This window comes from Alexandromys fortis, unplaced genomic scaffold (assembly GCF_014885135.2).
Source record: "Alexandromys fortis isolate MF-2015 unplaced genomic scaffold, M_Fortis_MF-2015_v1.1 scaffold_31, whole genome shotgun sequence".
NCBI lineage: Eukaryota > Metazoa > Chordata > Mammalia > Rodentia > Cricetidae > Alexandromys > Alexandromys fortis.
In genome coordinates this window covers 9266410-9280519 of record NW_026067974.1, presented here as the reverse complement: position 1 = coordinate 9280519, position 14110 = coordinate 9266410, and the positions used below count along the sequence as shown (strand labels likewise).

The 14110-nt window shown below is 45.2% G+C and overlaps 1 protein-coding gene across 1 annotated transcript; it reads right to left on the bottom strand.

Moving 5' to 3' along the window:
• Positions 1-1136: 1136 nt before the first annotated feature.
• On the bottom strand, positions 1137-13350 carry Mrpl45 (mitochondrial ribosomal protein L45). Its single transcript, XM_050157013.1, has 8 exons — positions 13207-13350; positions 12210-12387; positions 10913-11030; positions 9118-9216; positions 4698-4746; positions 3217-3366; positions 1925-2098; positions 1137-1718 (listed from the first exon to the last, which is right to left on the bottom strand). The coding sequence occupies exons 1-8, from the start codon at positions 13270-13272 to the stop codon at positions 1632-1634; spliced, it is 921 nt and encodes a 306-aa protein (XP_050012970.1). The 5' UTR covers positions 13273-13350; the 3' UTR covers positions 1137-1631.
• Between the last annotated feature and the right edge of the window lie 760 nt (positions 13351-14110).

Below are 14110 nucleotides of genomic sequence, written 5' to 3'. Positions count from 1 at the left end.
CTGGGATTATCTCCAGTCCTTCACACTCTCCGGTTAGGGATCTGGCTCAAGCACTTCTTATTTTGCCTTAATCCAGGGCTCAGGCAAACAGGATGTGCCCAACCCCCACCTGAACAGCGATGCTGCAAACCGACGTACATTTTAAGCCCAGAGGGCTGAGAGCAAACAGCATGAGATTGGCCGCCAGTGCTCTTTTCCAGAAGCATAGACCCAGGTCTGTGTCCACAGTCCACACGCACGGGCCCTTAGAAAAACAGCAGTCTTTTTGGGTCAGTGAGGTGGCTCGTGGGTAAAAGCATTTGTCATGCAAACTTGACCCAAGTTCAATTCCTAGAATCCACATTAGAAGGCAAAAGTTATCCTCTGGCCTCTATCTGAAAGCTGTACCAACGACACCATTCCCACTCAAACACTCTCTCACACACATAATGAATAAATAGTAACACACATAATGAATAAATAGTAAGGCCTGTCCTGTCTGCAGCTTTGCTCAAAGGGCAGGCTTAGAGAGACCAGAGCTAGGTCACTAATTGCCGACCCAATTCCAGTTTCTTTTCACCCTAATCTAGACACAGTCAGACCAGATTACTTTTGACTTTAAGTGACAAAGAAAATCTCGGTCTTGAGAAGATCAAGTCTGAGAACTTAGGCTCTCATTTTTCCTGTGTGCAGAAAAATTTGTTTAATACACCTGCTTCAGTAAGTGAAGACTTAGATCCAATTCCTAGCATCTACGTGGTGGTTTACCACCATCCATAACTCATGTTCTGGGGAATCCAACTCCTTCTGACCTCCAGGGGCATCAGGCATGTAGTGCACAACATACATGCAGACAGGACACTCATACATGTAAAATTAAGTAACACCCTATTTTTTTTGTCGTTGTTCTTGAGACACGATCTCAGGTAGCCCAGGCTGACTCTAAATGGATGCATAGCCAGGGATGACATTGAGCTTCTGTCCTCCTCTTGCCTCAGCAATGGGATTACAGAGATACCCTGGTTTATAAACACAAAGTACTCTTTCTGGTCGCGAGCCCCCGGAAGTTACGTCACTCATAACTCTGGGTTCTGCTTCTGACATTATGGAACTGCTCTATTTCCAGTCTGAACCGGGGCAAAAGTACAAAACCACAATTTGTTCAACACTTTCATAGTATTTTATTTCAAATGCTGGTCTCTGCCGTGTACAGAAAAGAGCACGCTGTCGGCCCACCCGCAGTTCCTGCCGTGAGAAGCCCAGTGTCACATGTTCTCACACACGCCGCTTTTCATGTCACCTGGAGGTGAGCATGCGCCACGTCTGGATCCCAGCCATCTACCCAGCTGGATATCAGCCGCAACTGCAAGGGGGAGGGTCTTCTGAAAAGACCCAGGCAGAGGAGAGAGCAAGGGAGGCCTACAGGATGTAGGTGGTTTTGCAGCCCCATCATCCGGTCAGCCCTCAGGAGTCTTTTCGTTGTTTGTTGCTGTTTTTTGAGACAGGGTTTCTCTAGGTAGCCTTGGCTATCCGGGAACTCTGTAGGCCAGGCTGGATGCAAACTCACAGAGATCGCCTGTGTCTGCCAACTGAGTGTTGGGATTAAAGGCGTGTACCACCACCGCCAGGCTCCTCGGGAGTCATTTATGCCATTAGGCAAGCTGAGGCTTATGGGCCTCTCCTTGTGTCTCTTCATACACCTCCCACGGGTTCAGCTCAGGACTGGGAATCATCAATGTCTGAAAGAACAAGAGGCTGAGTTACCTACCAATCAAGTCTGCTGTTAACCCAGAATCACTTCACTCCCTCGCCTAGCAGCCAGGAAAAATTCCCCTTCCTAGTGCTGCTTCTTTCTTTCTCTCCACTAGGTGGAGCCCATGAGGAGAGTTTTAGGCAGTCAAGACAACATACAGCCTCAAGTCTCAAAGCATGCAAGCAGCCTTACCTTGAGGATGGGCTGCTTAGGGGGTGCCCATGGGGGAACAATCTTGGCATGCATTCTCCAGCTCCCATACGGATTCATCAAGTGTCTTTCAAACACCACATACTCCAGGACATCCTTGGGCACATCTTCCTGCCCATACATCAACCGGCCAAACCGATCATAGATGGCCAAAGTCTGTAATGATGAAATAAATTCCGGCCTGTCAGGATTTTGTTCTATTTTTGTCATACAACCATTTTTAAAACAATCCTAACAAAAAATTTTTAAATTAATGAAAATTAAAATTATTTCAGAATTCTGAACTTGGAACTAATCATTGTTGATATACTACTGTTCGGGAAGGTGGGAAACCAACAGCGGTCTCACACCACACCCGAGTGTAGATACCACTCAGTAGTGGCGAGAGGCCAGCAAACTTTTCCTGAGAACCTACAGTCCTGGGCCAAGGGGTGGAACATGGTGGTGTGAGCATATTCCTAGTACCCATGAGGCTCTGGGTTCAACCCCCAGAACCACGAAAAACAAACAGCCCTGAACTCAATAGTCCAGAAACAGATGCCCTACATGAGAATTGCAGTGATGAAATTTAATAAAAATAACTCTTGCATTCAAAGAGACTGAATGTTTTTGCTGGACCCCTGGCCCTTGGGGTCACTTAAGACTGAGCTTGCTGGCACATGGTGTTGTCAGCTTGTCTGCATTTAAGTCACCATTAAGAGAACAATATAATGTCTTGACCTTCCCGTGCTTTCCCAACCTAGCTGAGACACAGTTCTGGACTCCTCCGTGCCCTCACAGCAGAGCAGTGTGTGTGTGTGCTGTAGTAAGGATTGGCTCAAGCAGCTGACATCCCCTTGATAACATTTCTGCAGGACTGTTGACTTTTTTGAGTGCTTTAGGGTCAGCTGGGGTCAGCAAAATTTGATCCCTTATAAAAAACTCTGCTAAAGATTTCTGTCCAGACTCCATCATCCCTTTTCCATACCCTGTTTTCTGTGCTATTCAATAAAGACAGAGGAAAGTCCTTTGTTAGGTACACAGTGGCAGTTGGATATCAGATGGCATCCAGGCAGGCACAGACACATTCAAGAGATGGGCTGTGGGTAGGCCAGAACCACAGAATACACACAGGAGGTAGAGGAGTGGAGAATTCAAACTTGGGCTCACTCCTGGTCAAACCGCTCCAAGAGGAAGTCTGATATTCATTCCTTAAAGCAACACTGATGCACGCTGGTGTCTCTGAGGTTATTATTAATGTACTTAACACGGAGTGAATAAAAGAGCCACTCTACCTGCCGAGTGTGCAGGCGGACAGTGACCTGACCATATATGTTGCTCTGGTCCACCATGCTTGAAGAGCGAACATGAACCACTTGGGCTGGCTCTAAAGATTCCACAAAGCTCCAGCGGACAGTCTTGTACTTGAGGTCCCAGACCATGTCCTGAGGGCAGAAGAGAAAAGTTCACGAGATTTCCCTTCTGCAAGGTGCTGCTGAGACTACAAATGCAACCCTGCAGTCAACAGGCAGTGCAGTCCATGCTCCGACCCCATTTTAGGGGTGGGAATGGGGGTTGAGACAGGGACACATTCTGTAACCCGGGCAGTAATGCTAATTCAATCTTTCAAGTGCTAGAATTATAGCTGGGTGGTGACGACACATGTCTTTTAATCTCAGCACTCGGAAGGTAGAGGCAGGTGATCAGCAGACGAACGTGCCTCTGCTTCTCAAGGTGTGCGCCATCACCGCCCAGCATTTCCTGAGTTTGATCAAGTTTTGGTCATACTTGCCTCCCAACAACATTTTTTTTTAAACTACTCAATCCATGGGGCTGGAGAGATGGCTCAGCGGTTGGGAGCACTGCCTGCTCTTCCAGAGGCCCTGAGTTCAATTCCCAGCAACCACATGGTGGCTCACAACCATCTGTAATGAGGTCTGGTGCCCTCTTCTGGCCTGAAGGCATACACATAGACAGAATATTGTATATATAATAAATAAATATTTAAAAAAAAAAAAAAAACTACTCAATCCACCAAGGCTGAAGAGATAGCTCAGTGATTAAGAGCACTGACTGCTCTTATAGAGGAGTTGGGTTCAATTCCCAGAAACCACATGGTAGCTCACAACTCTCTGTAACCTCAGTTCCAGGGGACCCAACACCTATGACCCAACACCAATCACATTAAGAAAGAAAGAAAAAAAAAAAGACCCATCCACCTCTAAGAGGTCTCTTCTCCAAATCACTAAAAATTCCCGCTGCACACACCACTGCATGTACCATCACTGCACACACCACTCCATGCACCGCCAGTGCACACACCATTCCACACACCACCACCGCACACACCGCCACTGCACACACCGCCACTGCACACACCAAACTACTGCACACATCACTTCCTCTCACACACTGCTAATTACTACATGCACTTCTTTTTTTTTTTTTTTTAAAGATTTATTTATTTACTGTGTATACATTATTCTGCCTGCACACCAGAAGAGGGCAACAGATCCTCATTACAGATGGTTGTGAGCCACCCTGTGGTTGCTGGGAATTGAACTCAGGACCTCTGGAAGAACAGCCAGTGCTCTTAACCTCTGAGCCACCTTTCCAGGCCCTGCTACGTGTACTTCTATTGATAGTGCAGGTTTTTCTCTCTTTTATTTTCATTTTACCCCTGCACATTTCAGCAATGAAAGGAGTGTTTTCCAGAGCTATCAGGGCTAGGATAGATGAGAAACACTTGCACATAAAAATAAATAAATGAACCTACCGGAAAACAGTGTTCAGTTACCAAAGCATGAAGCCGGTCATGGTCTGAGCTAGAAAAGAAAAACATATATTTATCATTGACTCCAACTTTTACGCTACCCTCTATGAAACCTGATAATGGGCTGGTAAGATGGCTCAGTGGGTAAGGGCTTACCACAAAGCCTGCCTGAAAAGCTGAGTTCAATTCCCAGAATCCACATGAAAAGTACTGACTCCACACGTGAATCATGGTATGTGTGTTCCCATTTACATATACACAAAACAAACAAAGTGTATAGGAAAGGGTTTGTTTTTTTTTTACACCTCCCCTCCCCCTGCCAAGACAGGGTTTCTTTGTGTAATTCTGACTATCCTGAAACTCTCTCTGTAGACCAAGCTGTACTGAAACTCACAGAGATCCATCTGCCTCTGCCTAAGTGCTGGGATTAAAGGTGTACACTATCCCCATTCAGCAAAAAAGTTTTTCTTTTTTAAAGTTGAAAATGGTCCTGAAAATGGAAAAAAATTCATTTATACAAACATTTTCTGCATATGCACTGTGGGCCACATGATATATTAATTTGTCATCTACATAAAACCTTGATGTTTAAGAGCATTGAACAGTTTATTTCTGGAACAGAGAGAAGTTCCTCTGAAATCAGATTTTTGAGGTGGACAAGGATATTCACTAAGATGTGCCGTTGACCCTTGTTCAACACTGGCATAGGGAACAAAGTCCAATGCCATGCAGGAATAAAAAGTCCCTTATCTCCTCTGAGGGGACATGAGTTACTCACAGTGCCAACAGCCGGCCTCTATCGCACACTCTCATCTCTGAACTAGGAAAAGGTGGCCTGTGTCTTTCCTGCTCCTGCACCCTTGGATTCTTCAAGTGCAGGAAGTTTGGACTTTGATGTTATGTCTCTCCAAAGAGTCCTGCATCTCTGAGAAGGGATAGAAGGCTAGCCCACGCCGGGGTGGTGGCGCATGCCTTTAATTCCAGCACTCGGGAGGCAGAGGCAGGCGGATCTCTGAATTCTAGGCCAGCCTAGTCACAAGAGCTAGTGCCAGGACAGGCTCCAAAGCTACAGAGAAACCCTGTCTTGAAAAACTAAAAAAGAAAAAAAAAAAGAAAGCTAGCCCACCAGGGCACAGAGGAAGTGTTTCTTCTAGCTCAGATCTTAGTGTGAAGTAAAAAAGAAAACTGAAAAAGTAAAGAAAGAAAACACCCTCCTCCCTCAGCTCAGAGACTACTACCATAGATAAAGCTGTGAGAGCCAGAGGAGGGGAGGACCATGACAGGGTCTTCCGGACATACCAGGACCACCGCATTCATGGCTGCCTGCACAAAATCAAGCCAGTCAGCATTCTAACATGGAAGGGAAGGGGCTCTGAAGCTCTACCCCTAACCGAGAAGCAAAGGAAAGTTAGTAGATTCTGGGCAGAGAATGTGAGTTTTCTGGGTAGGTCAAGTACACTGCAGTGGATGGCCCGATACTCAGGTGTATGTATGGGTAACACAAACTGAACTTGAGTTATCAAAAAAGGGGGAACAGGGGGATAGGAGGTGGATCTGGTAAGAGTTAGGAGGACAAGTTGGGGGTGAATGTGAACACAATTGTGTGAAATCCTTAAAGCATTTTTTTTTTTTTTTTGGTTTTTCAAGACAGTGTTTCTTAGTAGCTGTGAGACCAGTCCTAGAACTAGCTCTGTAGACCAGGCTGGTCTTGAACTCACAGAGTGCTGGGATTAAAGGCATGCACCACCACCTGGCTAACACAAACTTTTTTTTTTACTTTTTTTTTTTTTTAAGATTTATTTATTATGTATACAGGGTTCTGCCTGCATGTGTTCTTGCAGGCCAGAAGAGGGCACAAGATCTTATGGTTGTGAGCCACCATGTGGTTGCTGGGAATTGAACTCAGACCTCTGGAAAAGGTCTTAACCTCTGGAAGTACTCTTAACTAACTGCTGAGCCATCTCTCCAGCCCCAAAACCTTTTTTTAAAAGAAGGAAATCCTACCAATCAACAAATGAAAGGAGAAAAAGAAACAGGAAAAATAATTGTAAATAGCACAGGGCCAGTGCAGGGTGGTGGAGCACGCCTTTAACCCAAGCACTTGGGAGGCAGAGGCAGGCAGATCTCTGTGTGCTCAAGGCCAGCTTGGTCTACAGAGCAAGTTCCAGGAAAGGTTCCAGAAAGTTAAAGAGAAACCCTGTCTGGGGGCGCAGGGGAGGACAGGGGGAGCAGGGTGGGGGTCAGTGAGATGGCTCTGAAAATCAAAGAGCTTGCTGTCAAGACTGAGGCCTGGCTTTAATCCCCAGGGCACATAGTGGGAGGAGAGAACCGTCTTCCACAACTTGTTCTCTAATTTCTACACATATGCTGCATGCAAACACACTCATGTACATACACACACACACACACACACACACACACACACACACACACAAATAAATACACGCACAATAGCTTGGTAGAAAGAAGTGGGAAAAAAAAGCCAGACGGTGGTGACACACACCTTTAATCCCAGCAATCAGGAGGTAGAAGCAAGTGAATCTCTGTGAGTGAGGCCAGTCTGGTCTATAGGGTGAGTTCCAGGACAGCTAGGATTGTTACACAGAGAAACCCTGTCTTGAAAACCAAAAAAAGGAAGAAAAAGTTGCAAGTTTTCAAGAAAAACAGAAATGTTCATGATAAAATAAACGCACAGAAGACCAGGGTGGATTATGGGATCAGGTAGGGCAAAAACAAGCCATTCCAGGAGAGCACCAACAACTATAGCTAGAACTGAGACCGACTAGACCATTAAAAAATCATTTCTGGGGCTGGAGAGATGGTGGCGCACGCCTTTAATCCCAGCACTCGGGAGGCAGAGGCAGGCGGATCTCTGTGAGTTCGAGACCAGCCTGGTCTACAGAGCTAGTTCCAGGACAGGCTCCAAAGCCACAGAGAAACCCTATCTCAAAAAAACAAAAACAAAAAAAATCATTTCTGAGCCAGGCAGTGGTGGCGCACACCTTTAATCCCAGCACTCAGGAGGCAGAGGCAGACAAATCTCTGTGAGTTTGAGGTCAGGCTGGTCTACAGAATGAGTTCTAAGACAGGCTCCACAGCTACTGAGAAACCCTGTTCATAAAAAAAAAATCCATTTTTGTAAAAGCCCACTCATACCAGGTGCGATGACATATGCTCATTATCCCGCTCTCAGATAGACAGGAGGATGAGAAATTCGAGGCCTGGGACTGGAGCGATGACTCCACAGTTAGGAGCACTTCTTGCCCTTGCAGAGAACCCAGGTTTTATTCCTAACACTCGCGTGGCTGCTAACAACTGTCTATAACTCCAGTAACTCCTCCTCTTCTGGCCTCCAAGGCCACTAGGAAGTCAGACAGTGCACAGACATGCACACAGGCAAAACACTCACATACACAAAATAAAAATAATAAATTGGGAGCTGATGGTGTATGCCTTTAACCTAAGCACTTGGGAGGCAGAGGCAGGTGGATCGCTGTCAGTTCAAGACCAGCCTGGTCTACAGAGCAAGTTCCAGGGCAGCTAGGGTAAAACAGAGAAACCCTGCCTCAAAAAACAAAAATGAAACAAAATAATTTTAATAATAATAATAAAAGGGTTCAAAGTCAACCTTGAATATACAATGAGTTCAAGAACAGGTTGGGATACATAGTGAGATCCTCCTAAAATTAAAGACAAGCCCCTTTTTGCTGTAGGATGATCCTTCTGCACATTGGGAATCTGTACTGTTCTCACTGGTTAGTAATAAAGCTGTCTGGCCTACAGCAAGGCAGGATAAAGTTAGGTGGGACAATCAAACTGAGGACTCAGATAAAAAAAGGTGGAGTCAGGAGAGATGCCAGCAAGCAGCCCAAGATGCAAGAGGCTAGAGAACAGGAGAAATCCATGAGCCACATGAGAATACACAGATTAATAGAAATGGGTTAATTTAAAAGTAAGAGATATTGCTGGGCGGTGGTGGCGCCCGCCTTTAATCCCAGCACTTGGGAGGCAGAGGCAGGCGGATCTCTGTGAGTTTGAGACCAGCCTGGTCTACAGAGCTAGTTCCAGGACAGGCTCCAAAACCACAGAGAAACCCTGTCTCGAAAAACCAAAAAAAAAAAAAGTAAGAGATATTAATAAGCCTGAGCTATTGGCCAAGCATTTTGCAATTAATAAAAGCTTTTCTATTTTTATTTGGGACTGGTAGATGGGACAGAAGAACTCCGCCTCCATTTACACATTGTGGAGGCACACACCTTTAGTCTTAGCACTTGGGAAGTCAGCCTGGTCTACATAGAGAATTCCAGAACAGCCAAAACTAAAAAGAGAGACCTTGTCTCAAACAACAACAAACAAACGGCTTCAGTTACTACTTAACAATAGCTGTGGAGACTGAACATACACAAGACAGGAGTTCACTTACTTGTTTAGACAAAGGTGAGCTTCAATGAAAATATCCTTGGCTTTTTCAGGGAAGTCTTTTGTTTTAAAATTAGCATCAAATTCTTTTATCTTTCGAATTCTGTAAAATTAAGATAATCCCATCATAAAGATGTCATCACAGCAGGCAAAGGCACTTACCACCAACCCTAACAACCTGAGTTCAATCTCAGGGACTCCCCAGGCCTCCTGACCTCCATACCTGTGCTGTGGGATGAGTCAGCCTGTGCACGCGCATAAATGAGCAAATAAATAGTGCCATAAAACTATGAAATCTTTAGAGTTTCTAGAACTCTTAGTTCACATGAATCTCCATGCCCATCTACACAGTTAATAATTATTTCCTGACTGTGTCAAGGCTGTAAATCCAACTCTCTCTCAATGTAAACATTGTAAAGAAAGAACAAGCAGGCTAGGGTTTGGTAGTAAAAGGGTTTACAACACCTTTAAGACTGGAGGCAGAAGGGGAGGCGGCGGTGGGGAAGAGACAGAAATCTTTAATAAATAAATAAATAAAAAGACTGGAGGCAGAGGCAGGTGGATCTCAGTGAGTGTGAGGTCAGCCTGGTCTACACAGGAGTTCCAGGACAGCCAGAGCTATATAGTAAGATCCTATCTTCAAACAAACAAAACATAGGTTTGTTTTCTTAGGTCTGGAGGAGTAGTTCGGAGGCTAAAGGAGCACAGTGTTTTTCAGAGGAACTAGGTTTGGGTCCCAGATCCTTATGCAGCTCAAAGTGCCTTGAACTCCAGCCCCAGGGGGCCCCAACACTGTACCGGCACTCACGTGCACACACCCACTTACAAACACATATACATAAATTAAAGTAAACCTCAAAGCAAAATTTTTTTCAAAGTGAAATTTTAGCATTCTGGGATTAAATAAAACATCTACAACTTATAAATACTGGGGGGCTGGAGGTTCGTTAGAGATAATGCATATCTATAAGGTCCTCGTTCAGTCTCCAGCTCTGCAGCACCAAAGAGAGGTACCAAAACCAGGTAGGTATCAGAGCACAGAGCTTCTAAATAGCAACACTGGAAACTGAACAAAAAGCCAGTCCTGGTGGCTCATGACTTTAATCCCAGAATTCAGAAGACAGAGCCAGCTGCATCGTTGAGTTCGAGGCCAAGCTGGTCTACAGAGTAAGTTCTCAGACAGTCAGAGCTACACAGAGAAACCCTGTCTTTAAAAAAAAAAAAAAAAGCAAACAAAAAATAAAAGTGGGGAGTAGCAGGGTTCTTTCTTTCTATCTATCTAAAGACAGGGCTTTTTTGTGTAGCCCTGGTTGTCCTAGAACTCCCTCTATAGACCAGACTAGCCTCGAATTCAAAGAGATCTGCCTGCCTGCCTCTGCTTCCAGGGTGCTGAGATAAAAGGGATGCACCACCATGGTCCAGCTTGTTTGTTTTTTCAAGACAGGGTTTCTCTGGTACACTTACATGAAGGCAAAACACATAAAAAGAAAAAGAGAGAAGGAAATCAATGTAATATACTATATAACACAACAATTATAAAATATCACATGTTCGGGCTGGAGAGATGGCTCAGAGGTTAAGAGCATTGCCTGCTCGTCCAAAGGTCCTGACTGAGTTCAATTCCCAGCAACCACATAGTGGCTCACAACCATCTGTAATGAGGTCTGGTGCCCTCTTCTGGCCAGCAGGCATACACACAGACAGAATATTGTATACATAATAAATAAATATTTAAAAAAAAAATATCACATGTTCTTCTCAGCCTAGAATATTGAAGCCCAGTTGTCTCCGACACCTACGCCAGCTGTGATGCCACATTCTTTTTTAATCGCTCTGTTCTCTGTGTCAGTCCGTCCTTTGAAAGGGATGACATCCGAGCATCACCTTCAGGTGGAACATAGGGATCAAATATACCAGCTGAAAGGAGAGAAGGGAATTAAAAATCTGTTGGAAGAGAGGGGGGGGTGAGAGGAGTGGGGGGAGGGGGAGAAGATTGGGGGGAGGGGGAGAAGAGAGGGGGGAGGGGGAGAAGATTGGGGGGAGGGGGAGGGAAATGGGAGGAGGCGGAAACTTTTTTTTCTTATTCTCAATAAAAAAAAAAAAGAAAGAGAAAAAAAAAAGAAAAAAAACAAAACAAAAAAAAAATCTGTTGGAAGATTGAGAAAACATCGCCTTGAGGGCAGTTAACACTGGGAAGGACACAGGATATATTTTTTTAATAATTTATTTTAACCTTATTTTATGTGCATTGGTATAAAGCTACAGGCAGTTGTGAGCTGCCATGTGGGTGCTGGGAATTGAACCCGGGTCCTCCAGAAGAGCAGCCAGTGCTCTTAACCGTTGAGCCATCCCTCCAGCCCCAGGACACAGGATATTAAGCAGCCTAATCAGACTTACACATAGAGGCAACCTTGCCATACTTGTGTAAGTACCAGGAACTATTGTACTACTGGGACATCTCTAGAAAAAAAGAAAGAATAATGAACTCCTTCTAGAGTGTCTCTACTTTGACAAAAACAAAGAACTTACACTCTTTCTAGAAGTTGTGTGAGAGCAAGATCAAAGGAGGACCACATACACAGGACTAGTGCTGTAGCCCTTAGCTGCCCTTACAACTCAGGCAGGAGGATTATAAACTCTAGTCCACTCTGACAAACTCAGAAAGATTCTGTCTCAAAGGGAAAAAGAAAGGGAGGCTAGGGATATTAACTCAGTGCTACAGTACTTGTTTAGCATGTATGAAGCCCTGTATTTAATCCCAAGTACTGTAAAAACAAAATAAAACTGACTTTATGAACTATAGTATATATAAAGTTAATCATTACTGAGGTTGAACCTAGTGGTTAATTTAATGATGTCATCAGAGGTGGTGGGTGGCAAATGCCTTTAATCCCAACACTTGGGAGGCAGGGGCAGATGGATCTCTGAGTTTGAAGACAGCCTGGTCTACAGTGCCAGTGCCAAGGCTACACAGAGAAAGCCTGTCTCAAGGGGGGGAGGGGCTTTAATGCTGTCAATCAGAGTCAAAGGCATTCTAAGCACCAGATATCTGACTGTAGAGGATTGAGTCAGGAGCCCAGAAACACTATTCCTCACCTGTACAGGCCAGATGTATAGGACGCTCCATCTTTTCCGGAGGAATAACCAATCCTGCTTTCCTGGCATGTTCCAAAAACTCCTTCTCTGTTTTGTATTTGGGTTCACGAAGAGGGGGTCTGAACCGGCTTTTGGTTTTTACTGGAACTACAGCTGGGGATTGAGTCACCAGAATGGGCTGGGAGGTAAAGGAAAGGTTAGCAAAGAAGTGATTTGGAAAGAAAAACCTATCTTGAGCAACTGTAGGCAAAGTCTTACAGAACGGACATATCCAAAGAATGCTTCAGAAGTTAAGAAACAACTTATGGCGAAACTACATTACTACTCGATCACCTAGAGATGGCTCTTACCACCAGCCAATTAATAACCTTTATTAACATCAGTCAGCACTTACTAAAAGCTTTCCTTGACACATCCTGCAGTGGGGCTGTATGCGGAAATGAGCAAAGCGGAAGTCCCACCCTCAAAGACCTTTTATTTAGCTTGATAGTGGCCTTAGGATCAACCTAATACTGAAAAGCAAAATCTTGTGGGTATTTTCTCCACACTTCTATTTTTCCTTTTCTACCCGGGAAGGGTCGAACTGACCTAATTCTGTCCTTTTGGCTCCAAACTGGACAATAAAATTTGAGAAGCCAGGTGACCTTTTTCTCGGATCATGAGTTTTGCTCCAGGCTAAGACAAAACCGACCTTGTACCTCTATCCTTGGCAGTTTTTTTTTTTTTAAGAATGTAAAAGAAGCCGGTCCACCTTCCAAGCCACTACTTCGTTCCTTTTAACATCTCTCCAAAGAGACTGGGACTAAAGCGGAGAAGCTTAAGGCCCCGCCCAGGTCGTCTTCACTCTGAGAGGGGATCACATACACCTCCAATTCTTCCCCAGACGGAGTCAGACACGTATCGTCCAAACTCATCAACGGCCACTGTCCGATTATTCCCTTCTACTTTGTCCTCCTCCTTCTGTTTCTAAAATTTCATTCGCCTGGTCCCTACCCACCTGCCGAGACCACCATCCCAAAGCCCTGGATAAGCAGAACAAGCCCCGCGGTATGGGGGCTGCCATTTTGTCCGCGCAAAGGCCGCTGGGATGCCGGTTGAGCCGCAGTGCGCTGGGCAGGAGAAAAGGCGCACAGGGTGGAGCGAGCTCGGGAGTGGAATTTTCCAGGGCGCGCGCCCTCGGCCGAAAGGTGAGCCGCGCGCACGCGCACGTTCGAGGTGGGGGGAGCGGGCGCGCGCATGTGGTTGCGCGTGCGCAGTGAGACCACGTTGGAACTAGGGTAGACCGCACGGCTGTCACGCGCCAGCCGGAGAGCGGTGGAGAACCAGCTGCGCCTGCGCGTGAGGCTCTCTGTGGGGAACCGGCTTGCTGCATTCCTGGTTGCTTAGCACACTGTTACACCTTGTTTGCTTTCACTAAAAGAATGAAAAAGTGTTTCTCTCTGAAATTGGAGGACTTTGAGATTAGTGTTTTCTTTCATTACTTGGAATACACTGGAGGAATTTAGGGAGAAAATGATAGTTTCTGGGTGTGTATCTGACCACAAAATGCTGTATAACCTTAAACTTGAGCCCCACCTAGTTTTCTACATGAAAATTCTTCTTGTTCCATTAGAGAAACTGATCCCTGTGGTTACTGAAAAGCAACCGGGCACGTGGATTGACAACTATCTGGGTTTTTTTTTTTTTTTTTTTTTTTTTTTTTTCCCGAGACAGGGTTTCTCTGTGGCTTTGGAGCCTGTCCTGGAACTAGCTCTGTAGACCAGGCTGGTCTCGAACTCACAGAGATCTGCCTGCCTCTGCCTCCCAAATGCTGGGATTAAAGGCATCGCCACCACCGCCCGGCTGGGTTTTTGTTTTGTTTTGGTCATTTTCAAAAAAAAAAAAAAAAGAAAAAGAAAAAA

What these genes read in the sequence shown, in the direction of transcription:
- Mrpl45 (XM_050157013.1), bottom strand. Translation starts at nt 13,272, where the DNA reads ATGGCAGCCCCCATACCGCGGGGCTTGTTCTGCTTATCCAGGGCTTTG. An exon ending in TGGGATGGTGGTCTCGGCAG is followed by an intron (nt 12,388 to 13,206) that starts GTGGGTAGGGAC and finishes TTTACCTCCCAG; the next exon opens with CCCATTCTGGTGACTCAATC. An exon ending in TAACTGAACACTGTTTTCCG is followed by an intron (nt 3,367 to 4,697) that starts GTAGGTTCATTT and finishes TTCTGCCCTCAG; the next exon opens with GACATGGTCTGGGACCTCAA.